Here is a 26500-nt window from a genome sequence, read left to right on the forward strand (position 1 = left end):
AGAGCGTCAAAAAGAAGTTGAAAACTTTTTAACTTTATGCAAATGACTATTATTCGCTTCAGCAGCCAAACACTGACAGCCAATCGGAATGTAGACGCTCTTCGCTTGCGTGGATCCCAGGGAACATCGGCAGGCACTTGTTCCTATCTACCTTTATTCACTCACTGAACAAAATGTCGGCTGAAGTATTAATCGCGGCTGTAAATGGGTACCCGCGACCCAACCCTTTTTCAGTTCAGAGATCGAAACGCCATAGTGGTTTGGATATCAAGTGATGATAAGCGGGAGTATTTATAGGCTACATCTAGAACGTTCGTATTTAAGAGGGAATCATTTTAATTTGCTCTCCATGCCACCAATCTAACCAACCAATCGCGTGTAGCATGCTTTAAACAAAACCAAAAAAGTTTTTGAAATCGTCACATAAACAAACTAATCCACAAGACGAGGGATAAATGACAAGGGATATATCTCTTGTCTTTTATCCCTCTATTCCCCACTATTCACGGAGCCTGAGGTGAATCATTGTTAATTAAATAGTCTAGATAGATAGATAGCCTAGTCAAGTCTTTATTAATACCAAACGACACAAATCGTCGGGAATCCATTTAGGTGGTTCGGCCCACACAGGACAGTAGCCTACAAGACCACACAGAACAAGTCTGACTGGACATACACACAATACATCACATTAAAACTAGACACGCGTTGATAGATAGATAGACAGAAAGGCCTAGATAGATAGATCCATTATTTGCCTTGCGGAGCCAACCAGTCCTGTGCGCGTAGGCAAATTAGCCATGTGCGTCTATTTGTTTTGAATGCGACGAATGAGTGCAGATCATGATTTGCAGATCCAGATCAGTGAAACATATTTTAACTACTACAGCACGCAGGGTTTTTTGTTCTCGGTTGTAATTAGCCTACATTTTAGGATTTTTTTTATATTGGGGGGAATCACTGTCCTACTTGTTGTCGAAGCACTTTATCGAACAAGCAAAACCGTCTCGGCAATATGGCCAAGGTGTATGGGACGCATACGGCTTCTTTAAATGCGTCTGCATAATTGAATTGTACGTCATGAGCGACTTGAGCGACCAAAGCGAACAGAAAAATTCGCAGCGAAACTTTGTGAGCGACCAAAGCGTCTTTTCCTGGTGTGGACGTACAGTTATCAGGGTTAGTTAGGTTCCTTTGAGAATGCCCGGCTTTGTTCATTTGAATCATGCCCAATAATTGTTGAAACTCATGTACACTTCATCTTACACGGACATATGCACAGGGAAGCAAACTCACACAAATTAACACAAATGTGCACGCACAGACACACACACTGACACACTCAGACACACACACACACACACACACACACACAAACACACATAAATATATACAGACAAGAGGCTCTGCATGTGTGACCTCTGGTTGACGCTGTTTCTGCGTTTCCTACATCCATCTCGGTACCTGGTTCCCTCAGAGGTCTGTGACCCATTCCTGTTCTCCAGTTTCCTCTCTTTGAACCTGATCCCCTTCATACTGGGCGGCCATTTTGGCTCTGCTGGCCCAGCAGGCCGGTCTAAACTTAACCCCTTCGAGAGGAAGCCTCTAGGACATTTTGACCCTATAACAAATTGTTGTGTTCCCCAACCAGTTATTAAGACTCATAACATATTCCTGCGTTACAATTTCCGAAATTAAGACAGACAGCAAGTAAAAGCAAAGTGGCCAAGGACTGTAGTGCCAACTAAGTGTGATAAAAAAGATTGTTATATTAAGAATTCATTGTTATTGTTAATTCATGTTAATAAAATACTGTAAAAAGAAATAAGACTCATGCCTTCATTTGTTGTTATTGTGTTATTCCCTTCTGATGTTTTTTGTCTTGGTTTTTCACTGTGTTTATGTTTACTTGTTTTCTGTCAAGTGTTTTACTTACTAGACATGCATAGACAATCCTTACCCCTTCACAATATTTTACCCAATTGACACATACTTTCGTCCGAAACACCTCCCTAGTGGCCTTGACTGTTCAAACAGTACAAAGTAAACACTTCCACTGCGTTCTCACTTGCCCAGTCGGGTGCGTAAAAAATAAAATCAGGCGATAACAGGTACTGTCAGGCACAGATACTGTCTGTGGGTAGTTTTCTTCTGCTTGTACTTCAGTAGGAAGGAGCAGTGAGTGTGTGCACAGTGTAGGAAGTCAAAGGGGCGCCCGGTGGGATGACTTTATCTGTAGATGTGGGTGAAAGTGCCTTTTTCGTTAATGGCAGGTGATGAAAAAAATAATCCACCTCCCCCCTCATGTTTCACCAGCATGATGAGTGGGTAGGTAATCTATCATGCCTGAGTAATGCAATATCACTTTATGCCCTGGCACACTTGTTTTCCCAGATACATTCAAACATACACGCAAGCACCTGTAACACATTTGCACTCTCGTGACACTAGCTCCCTCATTGTGTCATTCTTGCTCTGCAAGCATGCGTTTGCAAATCTGCCCTGCAAATACACTTTGTTTAGGCCCACACACTCACAAACACACAGACACACACACACGCCCACGGAGAATGTCATCATAGCAACGATGGCGACGGCAAAGCCGGAGTTGGGGCATCCCCGTGCTTGTATGTGTGTGTGTGTGTGTGTGTGTGTGTGTGTGTGTGTGTGTGTGTGTGTGTGTGTGTGTGTGTGTGTGTGTGTGTGTGTGTGCATGCGCGTGTGTGTCAGTGGTGGGACAGGTGGAAGGCCTAGTGCTAACAGGTAGAAGAGAGATTATTAGAACATGCACACATACCGACACACACATACCGACAGATACACACACACACACACACACACACACACACACACACACACACACACACACACACACACACACACACACACACACACACACACACACACACACACACACACACACACACACACACACACACACACACACACACACACACACACACATATATGTACCCACACACACAAATACACACGAATAGATACAAATACACACACACACACACACACACACACATACATGAAGATATGTCTACTGGAATGGAGATAATCTTTTTGTTTCTACGAGGTATATGTAGATGGAAGGGTACAGTAGGCTGTGGAGGCGAGGGAGACAGAGAGAGAGAGGGAATAACAGCTCCTTTGTGTGTGTGTGTGTGTGTGTGGAGCTTTACAGTGCAGCGGTGTGACTGGGCCCTTTGTGGACTGGCCCAGGGGCAGAGCTTAAGGCACTGTAATTTTTATAATCACTCAAATCCTTGCATTGGTTCACACACACATGCATGCATTGTGTCATCGCTGCGTCAACTTGTGGCGGGGCTCTGTGCCGGATTAATTTCTGACATCGTGTTCGGGCTATTCATCACGTAGGGAGTCGGTTCTGCTCAAGATTGAAACCTCATTCCGAAGTCATTTGATTTGATGTTGTTGTGGTTTTAGTTGTGGTGGTTGTTGTTGTCGTCGTGGCTGTTGGTTGAGCCCTCTTGTATTATACATGTAGTATATTATCATACTTACCAATGCTTCCTCTGCATGATTTGGTGGAAGAACATCCTGTAGCCTTCTGCTTTGCTAAGTTCAACCATTCACCTCAATTATACACTTTTAAACTCCTGCTACCAAGTATATGTAGACACTGCAAGTATGTTTAGACACTGCAATTAATATATATATATACAAGTATAAAGCATCATTATAATGACCATTTGGTTGGTACAGCAGCATTTCACTGCACCATTATGATGTTGTACTTATGTTTACGTAGAACACATAAACACATGTTAAGGTTTATTGACTGTAATGTAACCGTAAATAAACTTTAAACTCTGTTTCCTTGTTCGTTATGTGTCACCCTAGTGAGAGACCATGGTTCTAGGTAAAGTAATGTTTATCATAATCTCCCCTCGGACATCTTCCTATTCCCTTTAGGTTTAACAGCACTGATCCTGCTCAAGTTCAACATGGATTCATTCCAAATTAATATGTGTTGTTGGTCCATTCATTGTCCTTCTACAGTCGTTGCATTCAATGACATTTGAATAATCTGAGAATGTTTCGATGTGACTGGGGGTAGAGAATAGTTGTGGATTGAAAAGTATCCACCACGGGTCCATATACAGTTATGGAACATATCCTTGTTGAAAACAACATTGATGTTATGTTTTAAACAAGTTCTAAGTATATTAAGTATTTTTGTAAAATACTTATTAATAAACTCAGCTGAAGTAGGCCTATAGCCCCCTTAAGAATAGTTAGGTGTGTGTAATTTTTGGTCAGCGATAACAAATAAATAATAATAGCCTTATAATTATGATGATAATAATAATAATATACTCACAGGCATACTTATACAAATTTGAATAACCATAACAATAATAATAATAGGCCTAATAATAATACGAAACCACAAGATTTATGTTAGTAGGCCTACTACTCAAGTTATTTTTACGTCTCATAAACATTTAATGCCTGAAATGAATCACTCGAATCGTTAAACTGTCTCAGGTTTTCCTTTGACCCAAATATCAACGGCACAACAAAGTCTCTTTCTTGCACGCTTTTCTTTTAGCCTTTCATCGGGGGTATTTTTTTTCATCACGGTTGCATAATAAGCACCATGGTGTCGTTCCCAAATCATCCCGTAATGGCTGCCACTGCTTATTGTTCACATCCTCCATTGTCTCCCAGCGCCATTTTGGCTCTGCAGGGGTAGCAGCAGCTAGTTAGCCAGGGTGCTGTTAGCGTCTATCGTTAGCTGCTAATGAAAGCATGCTAGCCAGGCTAAAACGTCAGCCTTATGCTCTCAATGCTGCTTGTGTTATCTGTCCCGAAGCTACTGACTCGAGGCAATGGATGTGAACGTGCTTTATATAGCCTAATAATGTTCTGGAACTATGAAATATTATTGTGTAGGCCTATTGTGTGTTTTCTTTGCTTTTGAAATGCCTTTGTGTTTTTATTAAGTTTGTCTTACACATCAACACAGCAACATTTAATATTGACTATTTCGTCCTCAAATTAAAAAAGCACTAATGACTATTATTATATGCTATAGGCCTATTAATCAGACTATTACAAGCATATAAATTATATAAATAATGATAGTCACAATAATATCCAAAATAATAGGAATGATGATAAATTCTTGTGGGGGAAAATAATACAGTCACCTTTTGTAATTTATGTAGTTTTTATTGTTATTATCGTTTCCACTATGAAAATAATGTACAATAAATAATTTGACTTTTATTTTCACTATTAAAGAATCTCAATAAATAAACTAGGGTCTAAAACTCATCAGCAGGGTTTTTTCTCAGCAGATTGCCAGTCTCATTCACAAAGAGAACGAATCGTCTTTATTTTCCTAAAAGCAGCCCAGGTATCTGTATCCAGACGACACCACCGGTTCCTGAGAGGTTTTTAATAATCGCCGATTAAGCTGCACTGCATTCGTGGAATGGGCCTTAAACAGTAGCCTATGGGTAATAAAATAACATTTACAATGCAGGGAAAAAATATATTTCAACAGGAGAATTAAACAGGAAAGGCAATAAATACCTGAAATGTTGACAAGAAGAAGAGAAGAAATTGATAAATCCAAATAATTTCGTGTGAAAGGGTTAAACTCAAAATCATACGAGGACCAGCTTCTTAAAATTATTTCAGGATTATTTTGACTAGTTTTCCACAGAAAAAAAAAACAATACAAAAGAAACAGCAAAATCAACTTTCTTCATAATTGTTTGGGGAATGTTTCCGTGAAGCATTCTTACAGCCTATATTTAGGCAACGTTTAAACAGGTTTTCCTCGACAATCGTCTTCGAAAGGTTCATCATCCTCCCTTTAATTGCAGTCCTATTCTTCAATTTCCCGGGACCGATTAAAAGTTTAAATGCTGCAAGTCTATAGTACAGAGTGTGCTAGTGAATAAATCGAAATCCTCTTCGGAGAAGTCTACAGGGCTGTCAAGGGAGCTCTGCAAACTCGGCGACAGTGCGTCGGATATCTGCAGACAGGAGTCCCCGGCAAAGAAATTCAAATCGGGAAGAGAGGATGCGGTGGAGGAGTTGGAGAGCGAGGAAGAGACGGCCGGAGCGGAAGAGGAAGCAGAGATGGCCGTGGTTGTGATTGAGGAGTCCTGCCGCTCTGAAAACGCACCATCGGGGAGCGATACCGCCCCAGCTGCCGCAGCCGCAGCCGAAGCCCCTTGCCCGGCCTCCTCCAACTGCATTGTCCTGGGGTTATCGGCGGTGGGCGTCGGGGTGAATGACGATGGGGACTGGCGGGTCGCAGGAGTGTCAGAAGGGCCAGATGCCACCGGCAACGGTTGCGTTTCGGGGTGGCTCAAACAGCCTCCCTCCTCGGGCGTGGGTTGCGCATTGTCCCTGTTGTCATTAGCGTAGGAAGTAGAGATGGAAACAGCAGCTGCCGAGGAAGAATTGCTGTTCCCAGGTTCACCATCCGACGAGGCTCCCCCGGTCCCCGAGGCCTCCAGCGGCTGGCTCGAATAAGGAGAGGAGGCATCGGCGCCTTCCAGAGGCTCGAAACCACCGGGGTCGCCCGACTCGTGCGCGCCCCCACCCTCTCTGTGATGCGTGGTTTGACGTTTGTGTTTCATGCGACGGTTCTGAAACCAGACTTTGACTTGGCGCTCGGTAAGATCCAGTAAGGCAGCGATCTCCACCCGCCTAGGCCGACACAGGTATTTGTTAAAGTGGAACTCCTTCTCGAGCTCCAGGAGCTGTGTGTTGGTGTACGCAGTGCGCAGCCGACGGGACCCCGCGCCTCCGCAGTCTAGACCCGCCTGGTTCGGATCTGAGGACAGATAAGAAGAGAAAAATTACTGGATGGCACAGAAGCACAGAAAATGCACGGGGAATCAATATTTTTAAATACCTGTACAAATAGGTTTGAAATGCATCTGTAGGCCTATTATCTCGGTTGTTTAACGCGTTTTACCATTGCAGCCACGAGTTAAATTCAATAGCTGCGACTGGAAATTATTAACACATTTTCTGCAAAGAATTACTACCCCACATTAGTTCACAGAACGGGAGCAGAATCTCCCCTCGGCTCTCATATCTGTAATAAAACAAGTAGTATCACCAAGCACAGCCCTCCCGTTCAAAAAGCAATCAAAAATCATAACGTTCACACCGGTGCAGCTAAGTGACCAATAAAACACACACATAAAGGAGAGATTATGACGATGTAAAATTGCGTGTTCCCCTCTTTAAAGGCTCGCAGCCTCTGTCTGAGTTTAAAGATCTGCATGTGTGATACAAACATGTACAAAACGTGAGGAAATTATACAATTGTTTAGCAGTATAACGAATTGTCCATTTCGGCTGTAGGCTACTTAAAATATTTAATATCTCAAATAAAGGAGAAATGCATAACATTAGGCAATGGGCAGCTGTAACTTTATGCATTTTTTTTTATAATAAAGTACATAGCGTTAATAGGCCTGGATATTATCTATATTCGAATTAACAATGCTAACACGCAAGTATTGTGTGTTGAAAAAATCCACATAGGCCTATTAGCATAATAAATTGTCTAGGTTAGCCATTTACAAATGGCCTTTGTATACCATAGCTTGAATCCAATGTTGGCTTCTATTATGCCCTGTCGTCTCCCACCCCCCTTGCGCGGTGGCCCTGCTTCACCATTATATAGCACCATCCAACATGGCTACCGTCCCCATCACTAGCATGAATATGATTATCATCATCCCAGTGGATTCGCTGCACCCAGATGGACCCTGGCTGAGATACATTTGATCGAATTGTTAATACAAAACATTATCATTGAGGTTATCGATAACGATTGGATTTAAAATAAATAAATAGGCCTATATGATGTCATGCATTCACTGTCTGCCTAAAAATAAATATTTCTGTGAGGAAAAACGATCTGTAGGCTATGATAATGGGTGGATGTTGCATGCAAAATGCTGAATCAGTCATGTATAATGTATGTCGACTGTGTGTGTGTCTGTAATAATAAAAAAGAAAGACATCAGACAGGTAACCTAATAGAATGTTAATAACTGCATGCCATTTCCATAAGAATATGAGATGTTTCAATCACTGCAGCATAATGCAGTAGTCCCAGATATGGCTTCCTCAAAGAAGCACCATCACCAGAGCACAATGCAACACATCCACATGCGGATGGGCATGTTCACATCACAACGTAACTATAATGTCATAAAACCAAAGCATCGTGCAATGCATTTCAATGTTCATGGTGTTATAGAAGTGGGTGGAATGGAAGGCATCGATGAAAATGGAGAAATACGACAGTAAAATATGGCTGTTGTGCTGAGTCTCCAGCATCCCTGTATTGTCTACTGACCTGTGGGCGAGTCTATGCCAGCCGAGGCGTACCCGGAGGCGGCAGGCGATGGAGAGGACGAGGCAGTCGGGATAATAGCTCCACCGCTGCTGGAACTATTCCCAGGTTTAGAGCACTTTTTCGAGGATTTCTTCTCCTTCATCCAGGGGAATTCGTGGGCGAGTGGCCCGGTAGAGGTGCTCGTTGCCGGGCCCGGTACCTGGCCAGTCGGGCAGGGGTTCTGGGTAGCGCGGTGGTGCGTCTGGAGGCCATTGTTATGGGTGGAGGTTCTCCGGTTCTGCTGGCTCCTAGCAGTCGGTCTCGGCTGGCTAGCTGTGCAGGGGCTGAGGCTGGGGATGGTGTGCTCGAAGGGAGGCGGAATTACTGTCGACTCCTTGATTGATGAAGTTTGAAATGACTCCAGGACGGCAGGGAAGGACGTCAGGCACTCTGCTAGGGACGGCTGGCTGTTTATAAAACCGATCTCCCTCTCAAATTCAAAATTCATAGCTCCCTAAAACCAGTTTCACCCTAAACGGCGAGACCCCAAACAATCTCTTCCCCCAAAAAAACAAAATAGGGCCGCTAAAAATAAAAGGAAAATAAAAAAACGCACGACCATAGATGCTCTCGTCCGCAATGGCGTATTTGCGGGGGCTATATAAAAAAATGTGTATATTGGTGATATTACTAGCGTATGGGGACCTGGGTAGGCTAAACTGAAGAACTATGGGGCGAAATTGCAGCCAATTCCTGGTCATGTGACCAACAACACCCAATAAGAGCCACTAGGCCTGGCGGTGGATGTGAGAAACGCATTATTATTTTTCTTACAAATGCAATGAAAAAAATATCAGGCGATCCGTTGTTGTTTTGACTTAACAAGGGGGTGGGGGGGCATTTCCCAAAATGAATAAAAAAGAAAGTGCTCGGTTACCATGTGTCTCTCTATCTGCTGGCTGTGGCGCGTGGGCGTTGTGGCGCGTCCATGAGGGCCTTTTACCGCCAGACAAAAGAAAATCTCGTCCTGCAGCAGAGATTTTCGATCAAACGGGTGATGTAATGATTGTTAGCATTTTGGTGAACGCAGCTAACTCCGTTTACAATCTGGCACTCCAAAGAAACTACTGTTTCTAAGAGTATGCTCATCAATCTTTCATAGTTTGACAGCCACTAAAGTCCCCATTCCAGTGTTGCACAAATACTATTTGAGATGCACAGGATCCCTGAATGACGAAGCCAATTCTCACTCATAGCTCCTACCTTTACTCTCTATTGGCAACATGCGTTGAACGCTATTCAGTGTCCATTGAACCTAGTGCAGTTCTAGTCTAATACAATATTAAATATAATGGAAAGAGGACTTCATATTATGTAAGTACTTGCATTTTATTATATTAAGTTTTGGCAACTTGTTTTAACGATGTGCTGTTTGTATGCAGAAATGCTTCTTGTGGGCCCAATTTAAACATTGGTCCAAGTCTATAATACTACGAGAGGGCTGAAATTATTTCTCTCAACCAGAAACAGAGTGCCTCGCATTCCTTTCTTTCTGGTTCAATCATTCCGTAAAACATCTCCACCTTCTTCCCTAGTGTGTGAATTGTTTACAGAGGAGAGTTCATAGTGAGGTCGTTCCTACAACTGCAGGATTCCAAGTGCTAAAATCTGCCCCTTCCACCAAATGTAATAATATAGGCCTCCTATTTCTGGAAGGGTTGTTCGAATAAATGGTTGGACCGAAAACTTAAAAAAAAAACACAGGGACAACCTAAACAAATCACCGAATACTGACAAGGACACCATGTTTCACCATGTTTTAAAGGGATCGCGGAGTAAGAGTGGATATTTTTGGGAGACCTAAAGTAGCCCCGGGTGAGGAAAAAAAAGAAACAGTGCGGTGATCAATCTTTCTCTCTCTGCAAAGGGCCTGACAGGAGCCACCCTCAAGAATTCTCCCTCACCTCTCTATATCTTACTTATATGGGAAACCAATAATGAAAAGCTATCTATGTATTTCGCTTGTTTCCCGTGTCTACGAAGCTCAAACGTGTCCAATACAGAGCATTCAGCACCATTCGAAATGGGGGGCTATTTCTGGAGAACAGATTCCGTCTGATGTTTTATTTTTTAAACACAGAGGCAAAGCTACTCCCCTGTTTCCCATGCCATTTGCCCTTTTTAGAAAAAAAAAAAAGACATGCCAAATGAGAGAAATGTGTGTGGGAGTCAAGTCTATTGAGAGCAATACAAAACAGAGAGCACTGGGTGTTTCAGCCGAGTTTGGGATAGTCTACATCTAAACACTAGCCTCACTTCTGCTTACAAAGTTACTGCTGACATCGCATAAAACATCTGGGTCACGCAGTGAAAATATCATCAGGCTATTTTTACCCGGAGAACTTTGGACTCTGATAGAGGAATTCACGAGCATTTTTGGGTTATTCTGTGGACCACGTTTTTAGGTGGTAGATTTTTTTTTTTTAAGACTGTGCTTATTTAATGAACGGTGGGTCAGACGATATTTTGTCAGTTTTACTGATGCATTTGGCCGGATAATATTGGCGTTTAGTAGCTGCAATAGGCTAAATAGGCTACCACAAATAACTGGTAAAATGAGTTATTATGGTTATAATGGTTATGTTATTGTGTAATAATAATAGTAATATAATACTAATAATTATAATAGTATTATTATTGTTGTTATTATTAATATTGTGATCGTCGTTGTTGTGTTTGTGTTGTAGTAGGCTATTTACATGTATATACTTGTTAATAACAGAAGTGGGGGCTATTAGGACAGTAGAATGATCAGAATAAGTATATACTATACCATTATTATTTGCCTATTATTCATGTTGTTTGTTGATCATCTCTGACTTTGATCCATATGGGATTACATGTCTATCCCAAGATTAATTTTCATTTGATAAAGGGCAAAATAAGGGAGCACTAAGCAACATAAGTGTAACTTAAATACCCTTGAATGTTTTGTGTGGTTTTATTTCATACAAAAACACCCATAACTGTCGACAGTTGTTTGTTTCATGTCTCGTCAGTTGTTAACAGTGAGGCCGTAGCAGTTTGTATTGGCTTAGGTGCTACCGCGATAATGCGAACTAACTCAGCTGGCCGTCTGTTTTTATGAGGCAATAAATTAGATCTAATCTTTCCCTCGCGCTGGTTATTGGTGTTTTTATTGTCTGTTAGTCAAACGGAGATGGAAAGGAAGTACGGACCTTATTTATAGTAGGAGTCTGATTTATGTCCAAAGTTACGACGTGCCCAAGTCGTCTGTGTTTAGCAAAACGGTGTGGAGGAGCTCGAGAGCCAGAGCGAGACGGAGAGGGGCTGGGTCACGTGACCAGTACATGGTGGAAAAAAACGGGGGCTTCTAACAATAATAGCTTCCACTTCCTACAGAGCTTGGTTTGTATCTGACCGCACCTTGTGTTGGGGAGCCAAAACAAATGCATTAATTTTCGAAATGTTATTGAACATATTTGTGATAAAATTCTCCCTTAAAATAGAAGGTGAATTATACATTGTTTTATATTGTTTTATAAACAATATAAAAGACAACATTTTGTATTCTACATGCCTTTAAGAGCTACAATACATTTTAGAGACTTATGTGTATCCAATAAGTCCAATTGGCATTCAATGTGCCATCTTAACACCTAACAAGTGCTCAATAGACCACCCTGGAATGTTAGATCGTAGGCCTATACACATTTATATCATTTACGTTCAGCTCTTCATCAAAACATCCTACTGTCATCAAGAAAATCAGATGGTTCGGTTTGGTTAACCGGTATGTTGCATTTGACCCATTACAGAAACAGTGAAATAAGAAACCCAACCGCCACTTTGGCTATCCCAGGGCTGTCTTTTCCTCAATTTACTTGAAAATATTTCAAAATCGCAGAAGAGGGTAAGACCATGAACAGTGGAATGTGGAAACCTGTCACTCGGCAGGCATCAATTTGTTTGTATTTTTTTCCAACCTTTGATAACAATTAGATTGTTGCCAGATAAGCACGATACTTATCTAGCTTAGCTATCAATGTGCATCATAAGGGCAAACACAAAGCTGTTTTGTGACAAACAAACAATGAATAGTGTAGTATTAGAAGTAGAGAAAACATTCCAAAACGAGTAAGGTTAATCGAGAATACAGCCTAAAATGAAACAATAGCATAAAGCGTGCATAAAGGTAGAATGGGTTTGATACATGGCGCCCTAATTTACAATCTAGTACATGGGATGCCGGTTATGCAGTCATTAAAACCCTTTCCTGGCTCAACATATTGATCCGGTACCTTATCCCTGTATTACAGTAGATCTATATTGTGAAACTTAATATTTAAAAAGCTTCCTTCCAAAATATGATAGCTACCCCACCATCTCATTCACTAAGGAAGGCGGATGTGGAATATTGAAACGTATTTTTGAACTTTTGAAAGGATATTGCATGCCGGTATGTATTAGAAGGAAAGCACCAGTATGTATTAAATCAGTTAAACCCTTTGAGATATTGGATTGCCCTTGAAGTTCCAAATTATGTGTTTCCTGATTCACTGCGTTGGTGTCAAGGACTGAGGATAGCTCTGTATAACATAACATTTTATTAAAGAATTGCTCGACAGACAACTCTCTCAACAAGGAAAGAAAAATAATCTACAAAGGACAAAGAAAGGTAACTGTTTTCTCAAAAAAAGACTTGCTCTTTTTCGCCAGCTAATAGTTTGTCTAAATTTTCTGACTATGCATGGACGGGTCCCCGATTCACTTCTGAGCATTTTCCCTGTACAAGTCAAGACATTTATGAACAAGGGTCATAATAGGAAGATAAAAACTACTTTTTTTCCTTCTAAAATACAATAACTAAAAAAAATTAACTTCGGGACAATGGACAAGAAGAAACACAATGCCTTTTCCCTTTCATAACTGGTAAATACTAAAAAAGTACAGTATTTTTTGTCGATATAAATACATGAAGGATAAATAATAATAATATTACAAAACAGAAAGTATTTTAAACGGTTATAACAAATAAATATTTATATTTGAATGTTCACTTGAACACACATTAGCCAAAGACGCTTTGATTGCAGGATCTTCCGTCTTTAAAATAAGATTTCATTTTTTTTTTTTTTCTGTAACTTTAACCATCAAAATGTAAACTCTAAGTGCAACAATGATGTCTGGATGTAGCAAGCATAGTAAGTCTAGCCTCTTACGACGATCAGCGAGAGGAGTTTGGCGATACCCAATTACTACTTGTGCTACATTTCAATGTGTGTTGGAGAAACAACTGCCAAAAAAGGGTTGGTATTCAAAATGCCAAGAAGACAATAGACGATTGACGAAGTGGGTTATGATTATAGGTTAGTTTGTTTTGTGTTGTTGGAAAATGTGATCATATTGAATCACTAAATACACACACGTTGTTGAAATGTAGCTCAAGGATGTACGTTGTCCAAACTGCCATCACTAATGTCATCAAAAGTGAACAAAGTGTTTCTTTTAGGTCTAGCACACATCTGCTTTTCATCCATGACATGCAATTTTGTTCAAATATATACCCTGTTTCCATGTTAAAAGTTGATATGTGTGAACCAAAAACAATAATAAAATAATAACAATAATTGCTCTTTTTCACCTTAGTGTCCGCTTACGTGACTGACCCCTCAGAGACCGAGAGAAAAGAGAGGGAGAGAGGAAGACAGAAAAAGACCAAACAGACAGAGACAGACAGACAGAGACAGACAGACATAAAGGAGGGGCCAAAGACTCACACATATATAAAGAAAGAGTTTTCCACTCCTTTTTTTACCCTGTCTCAATGTTGTGCTAAAATAAGAACATTATTTTTTTTTGAATGTTTCTCTCATGTATGTTTGTGTTAAGATGTCAACAGCTGGCATAGCCCGGCTTTGAACATGTGTCAGCAAAAAGAAGAAGTAGCATAGCTGTGAGTGTGTGTGTGCGTGTGTTTGTGTTTGTGTGTAAAAGGCTAAGATATTCTTACATTTTACATGTCCATGTATGAGTGCAAGACCAGCCCGGATAACTGCTAACACTTTTAAGGGTTTAAGTAATCCACCTATTGCAAGGTTTAGAATATTTGTGTATGTCTGTGTGTTTGTGTGCGTGTGCGTGTTGGTGTGTGTGTGTGTGTTGGTACGTGCACGTGTGTGCGGTTGTGGCGGGAGTATGAGGGGAATATGAGGGATTGTAAGAAGCATGCTTCAGTGAATGATGCTGCTCCCCAAGACAAACGACAGTAGGGAAATAGCAGGAGATATTTAGAGGGAGAAAGAGAGAAAGCGAGAGAGGAGGAGGGAGAGAGAGAGAGAGACAGAGAGAGAGAGAGAGAGAGAGAGAGAGAGAGAGAGAGAGAGAGAGAGAGAGAGAGAGAGAGAGAGAGAGAGAGAGAGAGATATAGAAAGGCAACAATCCAGTGGTTTATGCTTGTTCCCTCTTCAAAGTGAGGAGAATAGAGTAGCTGGGACTTGGTTTTCTTTTGGTGAATATTCTGTTGTTGTTGTTGCTGCAGGCCTGTGTGCTTCCCCACCTATCCTCCCCTTACCTCCACACACCTCCACACAGAAGAGCCCTACACCCATAACTCAGCAGGACTGACAATAAGATGTGCTCCTTGGAGTAATAGAGCTGCCAGCATCATTAATCTAACCACCTCGTTAACCACCATTAAAAAGTCTACCCTCCATATTTCATTTACCCCTTGCTTCGGCAATGGGAGTGTGTGTTTGTGTGTGTGTGTGTGTGTGTGTGTGTGTGTGTGTGTGTGTGTGTGTGTGTGTGTGTGTGTGTGTGTGTGTGTGTGTGTGTGTGTGTGTATGTGTGTGTGTATGTACAAAATGGGGGTGGATGCCATCATAAAAACATGCCTTTAAAGCATTCCAAGCCACAGTGAAGCAGAAGCATAAGGTGTACCGCAGATGTTTCCCTCGCACTATGTCTATTTTCAACCTACATGCTAGGCCCAACTAGGCTCCATCCCTTACATTTATAAAGGCTACCAGGGTGTACTAAGGTGACCAACTCTCAGGACAGTCAGTATTTACTAAGTTTGAAATCCAAGCATTAAAGCTGTGGAAAGTCCAACAGCAGATTTCAGTATTGTTAGCAATTCTCCAAAGATGCGTGGGGAAGTATTGCTAGCTATGTACATGGATTTGGTCCTCCACTGCTTTTGGACGATAACAGTTCCAGTTATATGTACTATGGCGTACATCAAAATAAGAAATGTGAGGTATAAATTGAATAAACCTAACTCTAACCACAATACCTCAAATGATGCAAGAAAAACCCTGAACCTTGTAAAAAGTTGTCCTAATATGGCATTGTAGTAACATGAGGTAGTTCTAAGTCAAACAATCCTTTCCAATCATTTCCAATCATTTCCAATCTTTGTCCAACGTTATCAAAACTCTAGCCAACTATCATTTATCAGCATACTCTAGGTACTTATAGGTGCAAACTGGTCTGGTGCTAGAACCTTCTGCCTATCCACTATATGGGAACTGGGTCCTATATGTATGGCGGTGGTACACTTCTAACCAACTACTAATTTAATAGCATCAATTGACTTGATGTTATAGTGGCTGACAAATTGGAAGTACTTCAAACAAGTTTGGACCTTTCCTGAGCAACATAAACCACTGGATTGTCACACATACCCAATCTCTTTTTTCGCTCTCTCTCCACCCAGTCCCCATCGACCGGGTAGAACCTGTTAGCCAATGGCATCATGTTAGTCATTCCATCATCTTTCTCCACTTCACTCCATCATAGTTATTTTGTTTTCAAACCTGCTACAGGTGAGTGAGCTTGGGTGCTTCCTGGATTCTGCCCTGAGTCGAGGTGTGGTGTGCCGACAGCTCTGTGTAAGTTGAGTGTGGGGGGGGGTCACAAGGGCCCGGGGGCCCTCCTACTCCACCCCCGTGATGCTGGTTGCCGGTCGACATGGCGGTCGCACCACTGTAGTCCATGGATTGGTGGTGAGGGGGCGTGGGGCCCAGGTGGTTTAGCCCGTACATGGTAGGCCCGCCTCCGGACATGGGCTCCACGTAGCTGCCCCCTGCCACATACACAGGGCTGGCCTGCATGTTGTTGGGGGTCCCATATCCAGCACTGTTGGCCTGCAGTAGGCCATGGTGGCCGTGAGGGTCCGCATAGTCCGGGGCCGGAGCGCCGTACTTCTGCTGTGAAGGGCAGCTCTTCATGGAGACGTTGGGGTAGGCAGTGGACATGGAGTAGGACACACTCTGGTGGGGCTTGCCGAAAGAGGGCGGCGAAGGGGCGTCGTAGCCCCCGCCCCCCATGGAGTGCATGGAGTTTAGGAAGCCAGCAGTGGACTGCATGGTCAGGGGCGGGGAGCCGGTCGGCGAGGGCCCCCCGGAGCTGGAGCCCAAACCTTTAGACTTCTGGTCCTTCTTGTATTTCATGCGTCGGTTTTGGAACCAGATCTTGATCTGCCTCTCAGACAGGTTGAGCAGGTTGGCCATCTCCACTCGCCGGGGCCGGCACAGGTAGCGGTTGAAGTGGAACTCCTTCTCCAGCTCCACCAGCTGGGCGCTGGTGTAGGCGGTGCGCGCCCGCTTGGAAGCGGCCGAGGAGCTGCCGGGGGGGCTCTTTTCCCCGCCACTGCCGCTCTCGCCTCCTCCTCCTCCTAGCGCTGAGGGAACGGGAGACCAGCCAAGGGAAAAAGAAAACAGAACACGAGAGAGAGCGTCAGGGACAGGGAGTTAAGAAAAGAAAGCCAGTCGAAGATTGAACACAGCGGAGAAAGAACATGCGAAAGAACAGGAGGATGAAGGAAGAAGAAAATGAAATAAGTGATGGCGGCAAAAGGCACAAGAGAGGAAAAATATTAAAACACAATTAGAATGCTTGCATGAAGAGATTGGAAGCGTTCCGTTTTGTTATTAAAAGTGGCGGGGGTGGTGGTGGTAGTGGTGGTGGTGGTGGTGTTGGAGGTGGAGGATTGTTAGAAAGGCCAGCAGACAAGCCAAGTTATCCCTCCACCCCTAATATTAGTTGTCAACACTTCATAACCGTGGCAGTTATAAAGAGCTGAGTGCTGGCCCTTGGCTGCTCAATTGCATCATGGCTGGATACACAGATCCCTCGAAGCAACAGCTGCAGAGTGCAAGAAGTGCACTGTATTGGCTGGCCTCACACTACTCTTACTTTAACCAGTAAATCTGCTAACAAGACAACACACTTTGTTACTGTGTGTGTGTGCTCTTGGGCATGTGTCTGTCTGTGTGTGTATGTATGTGTTTTGATTTGTATCTATTCGGTTGCTATTGTTAATGATGTGTTAGAGCAACGGTGGGAGATACAGTGCAGTTAAAAAGCATGTGTTTTTAATCTGCAACTATCTGAGACAGTGACTCTGACTCTATCTCTGTTTCTCACAAGCATTTACAAAGCTGATTACCAGCTTTATTTCAGCAATATGCAGAGACGATAAGATACACAGGGAAAGTTCCTTACACAGAGCTTTGTCAGCATACTTGATGACCATTAATAAATAACTAAACCCTAATACATTACTCAACATGAATAAATTACTTAACCTGCCTATCAGCTGTGTGCCTCATCCACATTGAGCTAAGTTTCACTTTCATTCATGTTTAATTTAAATATCACGTAACTTCAACAGAACTTCCACTTCACTGTGGACATAGTGTTTGTTTTCATCGATTCAAAGGTTCGTCATGAAAACAAAGCACCTTCATGTCGAGAGAAAGGTGTACCACAATGCATGGACTTTCCACTACCCCGCAACTCACTCACACACACACACACACACACACACACACATACACACACGCACACGCACACGCACACACACACACACACACACACACACAGACATACACACACATCGTCACCACCATGCTTCTATGCAACAGACCGAGCAGATGGGAAAAAGGGGATTCAGGAAAGCACAAACAGGAAGTGAGCGAGACAGCGTCGTCTGGGACGGAGCTAGGGGCATGCTACACACCGTTGGCCGAGTTTGAGCTGGGGGAGCCGTTCTTCTGCTTGGTGTTCTGCCGCGACTCCTTCATCCAGGGGAAGATCTGCTTGGTCATGGTGGGATTGGGGGGCAGGGAGGAGGCCGCCGCCGACGGCGAGTCCGACGCGTTGGACGGCTTGCCGGGATTGGCCGGCTTACCGACCGACGACGCCGTCACCGAACTGCCGACCCCCCCACCGGGCGGCTGGGCGTTGCTGGCGCTGGGGGGCAGCGGGGGGGACGCCTGGGCGCCCGGGTGGTGCTCGGGGGGCAGGCTGGGCCGCATGCAGCTGCCGTTCAGCTCCTTGCTCTTGGCCAAGTGTTGCTGTTGGAGACCCCCGCCACCGCCGCCGCCGCCGCCGCCGCCGCCGCCGCCGCCGCCGCCGCCGCCGCCGCTACTCCCCCCCCCGCCGCCGCCCAGGGACTGCAGGGAGCACGCCGAGCGCTGATACGAGTCCACGTCCAGGTGGCTGGCCGACTGGAAGCTGGGCTGGTGGTGGGACACGGGGACAGCATCGTAGCCGCCGAAGCCGTTGACCGCCGCCGCCGCCGCCGCCGCCGCCGCCGCCCCCTGGACCTGGTACGACGAGTAGCCACCGAAAAGCGTTGAGGAGTTGTCGTAATACGTGGTTTTCTGCATTTCCAAGAGAAGGGGCGGCTTCTTCTGTTTCTCCGGTCCTTGTTGAGAGGCGCTGCCGGAAGACCATTTGGCACCGGGTGTCACGTGACTGTCTCTCTCCAACGGCCCCTTGGAATCTGACCTGAAAGGTTAGCACAGAGAATAATCAGAGAGCGGGGCAGATATAGGAAGGATAAATCCATCTTCCTCTGCTGAAAGGCGCCATGACATGAATAGGGCTCGCGCTCTTCTTTTCTTCCCCCTCACCCCCCCTCCTCTCTCCACCGTTGGAGGAGAGCACGGCCTGCAGATGCTCCACTGGCGGGGGCACAGAGAGAGCAAGCTGTGTTCCTACCCCTCTCTCTCTCTCTCTCTCTCTCTCTCTCCCCCCCTCTCTCTCTTTCTCTCTCACCTTCACTCCCCCGACCTCTCTCTCTCTTTCTGTCTCTCTTTCTCTCTATCTTGTGCTCTCTTGTTCTCTATTTAGCTCTCTCTCTTTCTTTTGTGCTCTAACTTGCTCTCTCTCTCTCTCTCTCTCTCTCTCTCTCTCTCTCTCTCTCGTCTCTCTCTCTCTCTCTCTCTCTCTCTCTCTCTCTCGTCTCTCTCATCTCTCTCTCTCTCTCTCTCTCTCTCTCTCTCTCTCTCTCTCTCTCTCTCTCTCTCTCTCTCTCTTTCTATTGCTCTCTCTCTATCTCTCTATCGCTCACTCTATCAGCACATAAAGGTGCCTGGTCCAATCTCACCCAACAGACATGCACACAAACACGAGGCAGGACCATGCAAGCAAGGCAGCAGGATCCTGCAACCTTCATTTTTTAAGAAATAGTGCTTTTCTTATTAATGTTGTTATTGATAATTATTATTGTAACATTGTTATGTTGTGATTATTACTAGTATTAGAAGTGGAAGTTATATTTATAGTTGCATAGTAGTAGCAGTATAAGAAGATATAATTAGTAGCATTATCAGTGGTGGTAGGATATTTACATCTTTCAAATAAGGCTATTATTGTATTTACATATTTTTTTCGTTAAAACAGTTCGTTTTGATTGTGTGTTTTTACTAACAGGTCTACCCTGGTCTAGATACTAAATGAAGAGAGGGAGGATATCGGACGTTGACAACATAGCACCATTATGCAGATGCCTACGCGGTCAGATAAAATCAGTCGCAATCAGTCGTTCCTGTATGAAAATAAATAAGGCTACCTTGTTTGATTTTGCGAATTGTGAGCCACTTGTTATTAAGCCGAAATAAGGTTTTGAAATCATCTGCTTTCCCTTGCAATTTATTTTGTGATTCTGTAAAATCCTCACTTTTGTGTCATAGGCCAACTTTTTGGCTAGCCTTAATTGCTATATAAAAGCTAGTCAATCATTTGCTATCGGCGGGTTACGAAATTTGCCTATCCCGTTCTTTTACATTTTACATAAATTAGGCCACTCGGTCTCTCATGAATTTCTTCTTGTAGGCCTACAGCACAGATTAACATCACACGAATAAAAAGTAAACATCAGATAGGCCTAACTAAGATTCGATACAAAAGGGATAATAGGCCTACTTTGTTTTGTTTTGGTAATTGTTGAAGAAATGCATTACTTGTAATACGAAGACCAATAGCCATTGTGGCCATTTCTGTTTTTTTTTTTCCCGTTTATGCTTAGCCTAGGAAACCCGAGATACATGCATGTGCGTCTGGTCTCAATGTCTCCAACAATTCCCTCGAACGTTTTTTCGTTAAAATTACTAGATAGCCATGCATATAAATAAATAAATAAATAAGTCAAATAAATTAATAAGCTTCGAAAATAAATATAGATAGATAGATAGATAGATAGATAGATAGATAGATAGATAGATAGATAGATAGATAGATAGATAGATAGATAGATAGATAGATAGATAGATAGATAGATAGATAGATAGATAGATAGATAGATAGATAGATAGATAAATAAATGCATGTGTAGGCAAGGAGTAGCCTAAACGAATGAAAATAGAAGTGGAAAAAAAATAGCTTCAGCCCACCGAACACCCTATCTGAAGCACACCCCTGGGGTGGCCCAGAGGCCCAGTTGTCAAGCACGAGAGAGCACCTGGCATTCATTTCTCCTGGACTGTTAGAAGGGCCAGATAAAACCTTCCAGGAAAGAGGGCTAAGATTGAATGATTGAAAATTGTCTGAAGGTCTTCCAATTATATATAGGCCTATAGGTCTATGTTTGGTAAATTCTAACAAACAATAACAAACTGACAAACAAAATAACAAACTGGCCAACGAATTGTCAGAGTTTGTCAGAAATGTAGCCCTTAAGAAATTAATGGGTGTTGGCCTGAATTTAATTAATCTTGGGCTACACTATTTACTGAAGCAAAATAGGGTATATTTAGAAATTATTAGGATGTGCCTTCAATTAAAGGCCATGTTCTAACTCAAAATCAAAGGAAACTGGTAGAACACGATTCTCTCAGGATTTAAATTAAAACCAGGATTTTTTTCACCTTACAGAAAATACAGATTTTGTTTAAGAAGCAGTCGGACTGATAAAAAAAAGTATTTACAAGTATTTACAAAAGTGAGAGGCCTACAGGAATAGAACAAAAGCTCCAGCTTTGGAGCTTCAGCTCTCAGCACGTCACAAATGTCAGCCATTTATCTTTCTGCTAGACAAGCCGGAATCCTAATTATTTACTCTAAGGAATTGTCCCAGGCAAGGAGATGGGAGGAGAGCGGGAGGCGAAGAGAGAGTGGGAGAGACATACGGTAAGAAAGAGAGAGAGCGAGAGAGCGAGAGAGAGAGAGAGAGAGAGAGAGAGAGAGAGAGAGAGAGAGAGAGAGAGAGAGAGAGAGAGAGAGAGAGAGAGAGAGAGAGAGAGAGAGAGAGGGAGAGGGAGAGGGAGAGGCTAGGGCAGAGAGTGTAGGAGGAATATGTTATTAAATCATATCGTTGTTTCACCATTAAATGGGACACGTAATGTCTCTGCCCTAGCTTGTAGGGCTACTGCTAATACAATCACCAACTTTACTAGACGCCTCCCTGTATAATCCGTTTAGTCCCGGGGCCCAGCCCAACACAAGCATAGGCAGAATTAGCCTTACTGCTGAATTCCGACAGCACAGAAATAAAGTCACCAAAACAAAAACAACCTAATACGAGAGGGAGACAGGGGTATTGAGATGGAGGGGGGCTGAGGCTGTCGACTAGGTTTTTACAGGTAGGTTTTTAAAAAAAAAAATTGAAAATGGCGCCTTTCATATGAGGCTATATGGGCGAGAGAGAGAGAGAGAGAGAGAGAGAGAGAGAGAGAGAGAGAGAGAGAGAGAGAGAGAGAGAGAGAGAGAGAGAGAGAGAGAGAGAGAGAGAGAGAGAGAGAGAGAGAGAGAGAGAGAGAGAGAGAGAGAGAGAGAGAGACACACACACACACACACACACACACACACACACACACACACACACACACACACACACACACACACACACACACACACACACACACACACACACACACACACACACACACAGAGACATAGAGAGAGAGAGAGAGAGAGAGAGAGAGAGAGAGAGAGAGAGAGAGAGAGAGAGAGAGAGAGAGAGAGAGAGAGAGAGAGAGAGACACAGAGATCAGACAGAGAGAGAGAGAGAGAGAGAGAGAGAGAGAGAGAGAGAGAGAGAGGGGGGGGGGGGGGGGGGGAGAACGAGGGACAGCTAAAGAGAGAGCGAGGGAGAGAGAGAGGGGGAAAGCGGAAAATGCATTAGCTTGGACAATCTACGTATTCGTTATCCCATTAACAGAGAATGTGGGTGGCTTTACTGGAGTCAAGCCCAGGAACAATAAAATATTCGCTAAATTGAAGAATCTCTCCGAAAAAAATAATAATAACCAAGTTACTTTCTGGGGATAGGTAGGCGAGGTCAAAATCCTCGAACAAGGGTGTTTGATGTAACCTATCCTATAGAAAAGCAATAATAATAAATACAAATAAAAGGCAATTTGTTTTGGCCTACTACAAGTCAACAACACAATGTGTTAAAAATACAGGCCTATTCAAATCAGCTAATTGATGATGAGTGCTTATAGCCTATTCAAATAACGACAATGTAGTTAGATTAATGAAGAACAATTAAATGATAACTGTTGGTTCCTTTGGAGAAATAAGCTAATTGAATAGCGACAACAAAAACAATAAATACACAAGAGACAGGCCGAGGTTAGGAGAAAAGAAAGCAAGGGAGAGATTAGAAGAAGGGCCGCTTGCGGTGTGTAAGGCATCTTAAAGCATTGTGAACTCTGCCTGAACCGAGATTGAAGTCATATGGGCAATAAATCACAGAGCCATCCACTCTCCGCCATTCACAATCTGGGAAATACAGGCCAGTAGGATCTCAAACCGGGTGTCAAGAGTCGCTGGTGTTTAAGGCTGCAGCTTCCAGCACCGAGCGTGTCTTTTTCCTTACCTTCTCTCAGCCTCGGGCGAACCCAACGCGGCGACAACACCGCATCATATATTATTCCTCATGTTAGGCACCACCGTGGATAATCAATAAATCAACGAATCCTGCTGCTTTTTTCCTGTTCTTCTTTCTTCTACACTCCCCTCCGCCTCTTTTTTTCTGATCCTCTCTCTCAGCTATTTAATTCTAACCGGGGCTCTCTGGTCTTGATCCAACAACCAACCAGCCCCATAAAAGCTACACCCGCTGCCGGTGGTAAGAACCCCGCTCTTCCGGTAATGTCTCGAGACGACGGGTACTCCTTATAGCAGCAGCAGCAGCAGCAGCAGCAGCAGTAGCAGCAGCGCCTCTCGACCGCCACAACACCGCAAAACACAACCAGCCCGGGCTGCGCCGAGGGATCCCCGTGCTACTTCGGGGAGGTGACAGCGGACACCGTGTTGGCGCGACGATTGTCGGAAGCGAGCGGAGGGCGAGCGGGGCTCGAGACACGGAAACAAAGTGTAGGGAGGTATACAGTCAGGGAAAACGACACGCGAGCGAACGATCCTAGAGCCGAGAGGCTGCCAGCCAGCCAGCACCACCCCCCCCCCCCAGCACCAGTGCGCTGGTAGCCTAGTCCAACTTCCAACGCCGCTTGCTGATAACAATGGCCTCAGATTTCTCCCCCTTTAGCCCCCTGTCGCTCAGTAAGTCAGCTCGGCGGTGGCGGAGGAGACCGTCACACCAGCAGCCTCGGACAGGCGGCCCCCTGAGAAAGGAGGGCCTGCCGCGGAGAGTCGACCCATCTCATTTTGCGGGCTATTATATTGTTCTCATTTCTGTATAGTCCGTAGGTATAGTGTGCGTTGGTTCCTCTTGGGTTAAGGGGGGGGGGCTCTTCTTCCTTTCTTCGTCGGGCTCCGCGTTTCCCTCTGGCCGGTTGTTTTAAGGCCTATGGGGGGTTACTCCGAAGGTAGTGCCACGGCGGTGGAGCAGCTATAGCAGGTGTTGTAGCCTTATATTTCCTCGGCTCGGGTTGAATGTGTTGTGTTGACAACGCAGGCCTCGTATCAGCATCGCTTACTGGGGATAACGGCGCTCGACTCACGAACGCCTTGATTCTCCATCACACACCGCTCAGTGGCGGCTTCATGAACACTCACTCAGGAAATATGCAAATTACACCAAGATGAGATAAAAGGGTGCTATATTCACTCAAGTTAGGCTACGTTAGATCATATTATGCAGGTGGAAAAATAAATAGGCTGTAGGTTACAGTAGGCCCTATAGGCTAATCATCCATTATCAATAGTCTGATCCAATTTCCCAGTCATATACCATGAGCCAATTATTGATAACTAATCCTATATGTCTGTTGTCAGAATACTACGCTCAGCATTAGCAGCGGTTAGCTCATATATGTAGCATATGGCTCGCATAACTTTTGGGGTTTCGCACGTTAGGGAAGAGATGCACAGCCCCCCCCCCCCCCCCCCCCCCCCCACACACACACACACACACACACACACACACACACACACACACACACACACACACACACACACACACACACACACACACACACACACACACACACACACACACACACACACGCACACACTCACAGACACCCAATCCAAACACAAACACGCAAAAGCGCATGGCACGTGGATGTGCGTGCATAAAACACCTTTTAGTCGAGTGGCAGCTGTTATGGTGCTTTAGCTCCGTGAATAAAACCCCCGTTTCAGAACATCGGGATTATGTGAAAGGATATTATTAGAGATTGCATTGGGTCGCTTATATAGGTGTTGCTATACCGTACAACACATCAGCACCAAATGGATATTCAGGAAATTAAATCAGAGCTTTGGTGCGTTGCTCCGAGCATATCGATTCATTACAATTGTTTGCATATGTAGAAAACATTACCAAAACAATAAGAGGTGAAGCCATAGAGCCTACTGATAGAATAGGCCAAAGAATACGAGTAGGCTAGTCGAAGCAGAAGTGAGGCAAAAATACAAATGAAACGATCAAGCCTCTCTTCAGTGTGTGAATGTAGTGCATCAAATAAACACATCTCACACTTGGCTTTCTCACTCACTGGCCACAGTGTTTCTGTGTATTATTCAGGATGTAACCGCTGTCGATTATGGCGGGAGATTTATGACATATCTCACATCTCTGCATCGTATAGTGTGTGTGTGTGTGTGTGTGTGTGTGTGTGTGTGTGTGTGTGTGTGTGTGTGTGTGTGTGTGTGTGTGTGTGTGTGTGTGTGTGTGTGTGTGTGTGTGTGTGTGTGTGTGTGTGTGTGTGTGTGTGTGTGTGTGTGTGCGTAGTTGTGGGCAAGCAGGACAACTTTAAATAGATATCACTTGGTGTGAGGTTTTGAAAAGAACTCGGTGTAGGTGGAAGGCAGGAGACCAGAATGTCGTTGTCTGCAACTTTCTCTTAAAGAGACCCTGTGTGAGAACAAGGGATTTGCTAACTCGTCCTAAACTGAGCTAAACGAAAGCCTGTTGGTTCATTAACCAAAACTCAAGTCATTCGAGTTTTGTTCTTGAATACGTTCGCTTTTTGACCTCTCCATTTGTTACTCCAACAGAAGGTGTAGGCTATAGAAAGAGATTACATTTGGAGTCTTGACTATAACGAGACATGTAATCTTCTTAATGAAGAACAACAACAACATCAACACATGAGCTATCATATTCTCTTTAAGAATAGACTATTTATTTGAGCGGTGTGATATATAAGCCTATTGCCCACTGTAAGCGATTTTGACAACTCTCGATTTAGACAACTCTTTTCGATCAAAATATATAAACTTGTTTTTACCATCACCATACCATTTTATGTGTTATATTGTGAGACTATAGGGCCTAATCGAATGTAGGCTACTCGTGTTTGAGGTTTCTTAAGAAAAGACTACTGAAGGTCATTAAGGCCCAGGCCTACATGACGCCTGGTGAAATGGAAATGTTGTGTATTCTCTGTGCCAGAGTAATGAGGCCATTTACAAATG

General features: G+C 43.8%; 2 protein-coding genes across 13 annotated transcripts in view; both read right to left on the bottom strand.

Annotated features, from left to right (window-relative positions):
* Positions 1-5174: 5174 nt before the first annotated feature.
* On the bottom strand, positions 5175-8872 carry hoxb2a (homeobox B2a). The gene is made up of 2 exons (XM_056582514.1): positions 8378-8872; positions 5175-6832 (listed from the first exon to the last, which is right to left on the bottom strand). The coding sequence occupies exons 1-2, from the start codon at positions 8862-8864 to the stop codon at positions 5898-5900; spliced, it is 1422 nt and encodes a 473-aa protein (XP_056438489.1). The 5' UTR covers positions 8865-8872; the 3' UTR covers positions 5175-5897.
* Positions 8873-16188: 7316 nt separating this feature from the next.
* Positions 16189-26500, bottom strand: part of hoxb3a (homeobox B3a) — a 35508-nt gene continuing 25196 nt past the window's right edge. For 11 of the 12 annotated variants that reach the window (XM_056582433.1, XM_056582442.1, XM_056582493.1 and 8 more), the window contains exons 3-4: positions 18405-19177; positions 16189-17063 (exon numbers count right to left, since the gene is read on the bottom strand). In XM_056582433.1, coding sequence (XP_056438408.1) covers positions 16201-17063; positions 18405-19056 — 1515 coding nt within the window. In that variant the 5' untranslated portion in view covers positions 19057-19177 and the 3' untranslated portion in view covers positions 16189-16200. Of the gene's footprint in view, positions 17064-18404; positions 19178-23492; positions 24001-26500 lie in introns of those variants that run through there. The other variant, XM_056582502.1, reaches the window with a different exon arrangement.

Source organism: Gadus chalcogrammus, chromosome 2 (genome assembly GCF_026213295.1).
Source record: "Gadus chalcogrammus isolate NIFS_2021 chromosome 2, NIFS_Gcha_1.0, whole genome shotgun sequence".
Lineage (NCBI taxonomy): Eukaryota > Metazoa > Chordata > Actinopteri > Gadiformes > Gadidae > Gadus > Gadus chalcogrammus.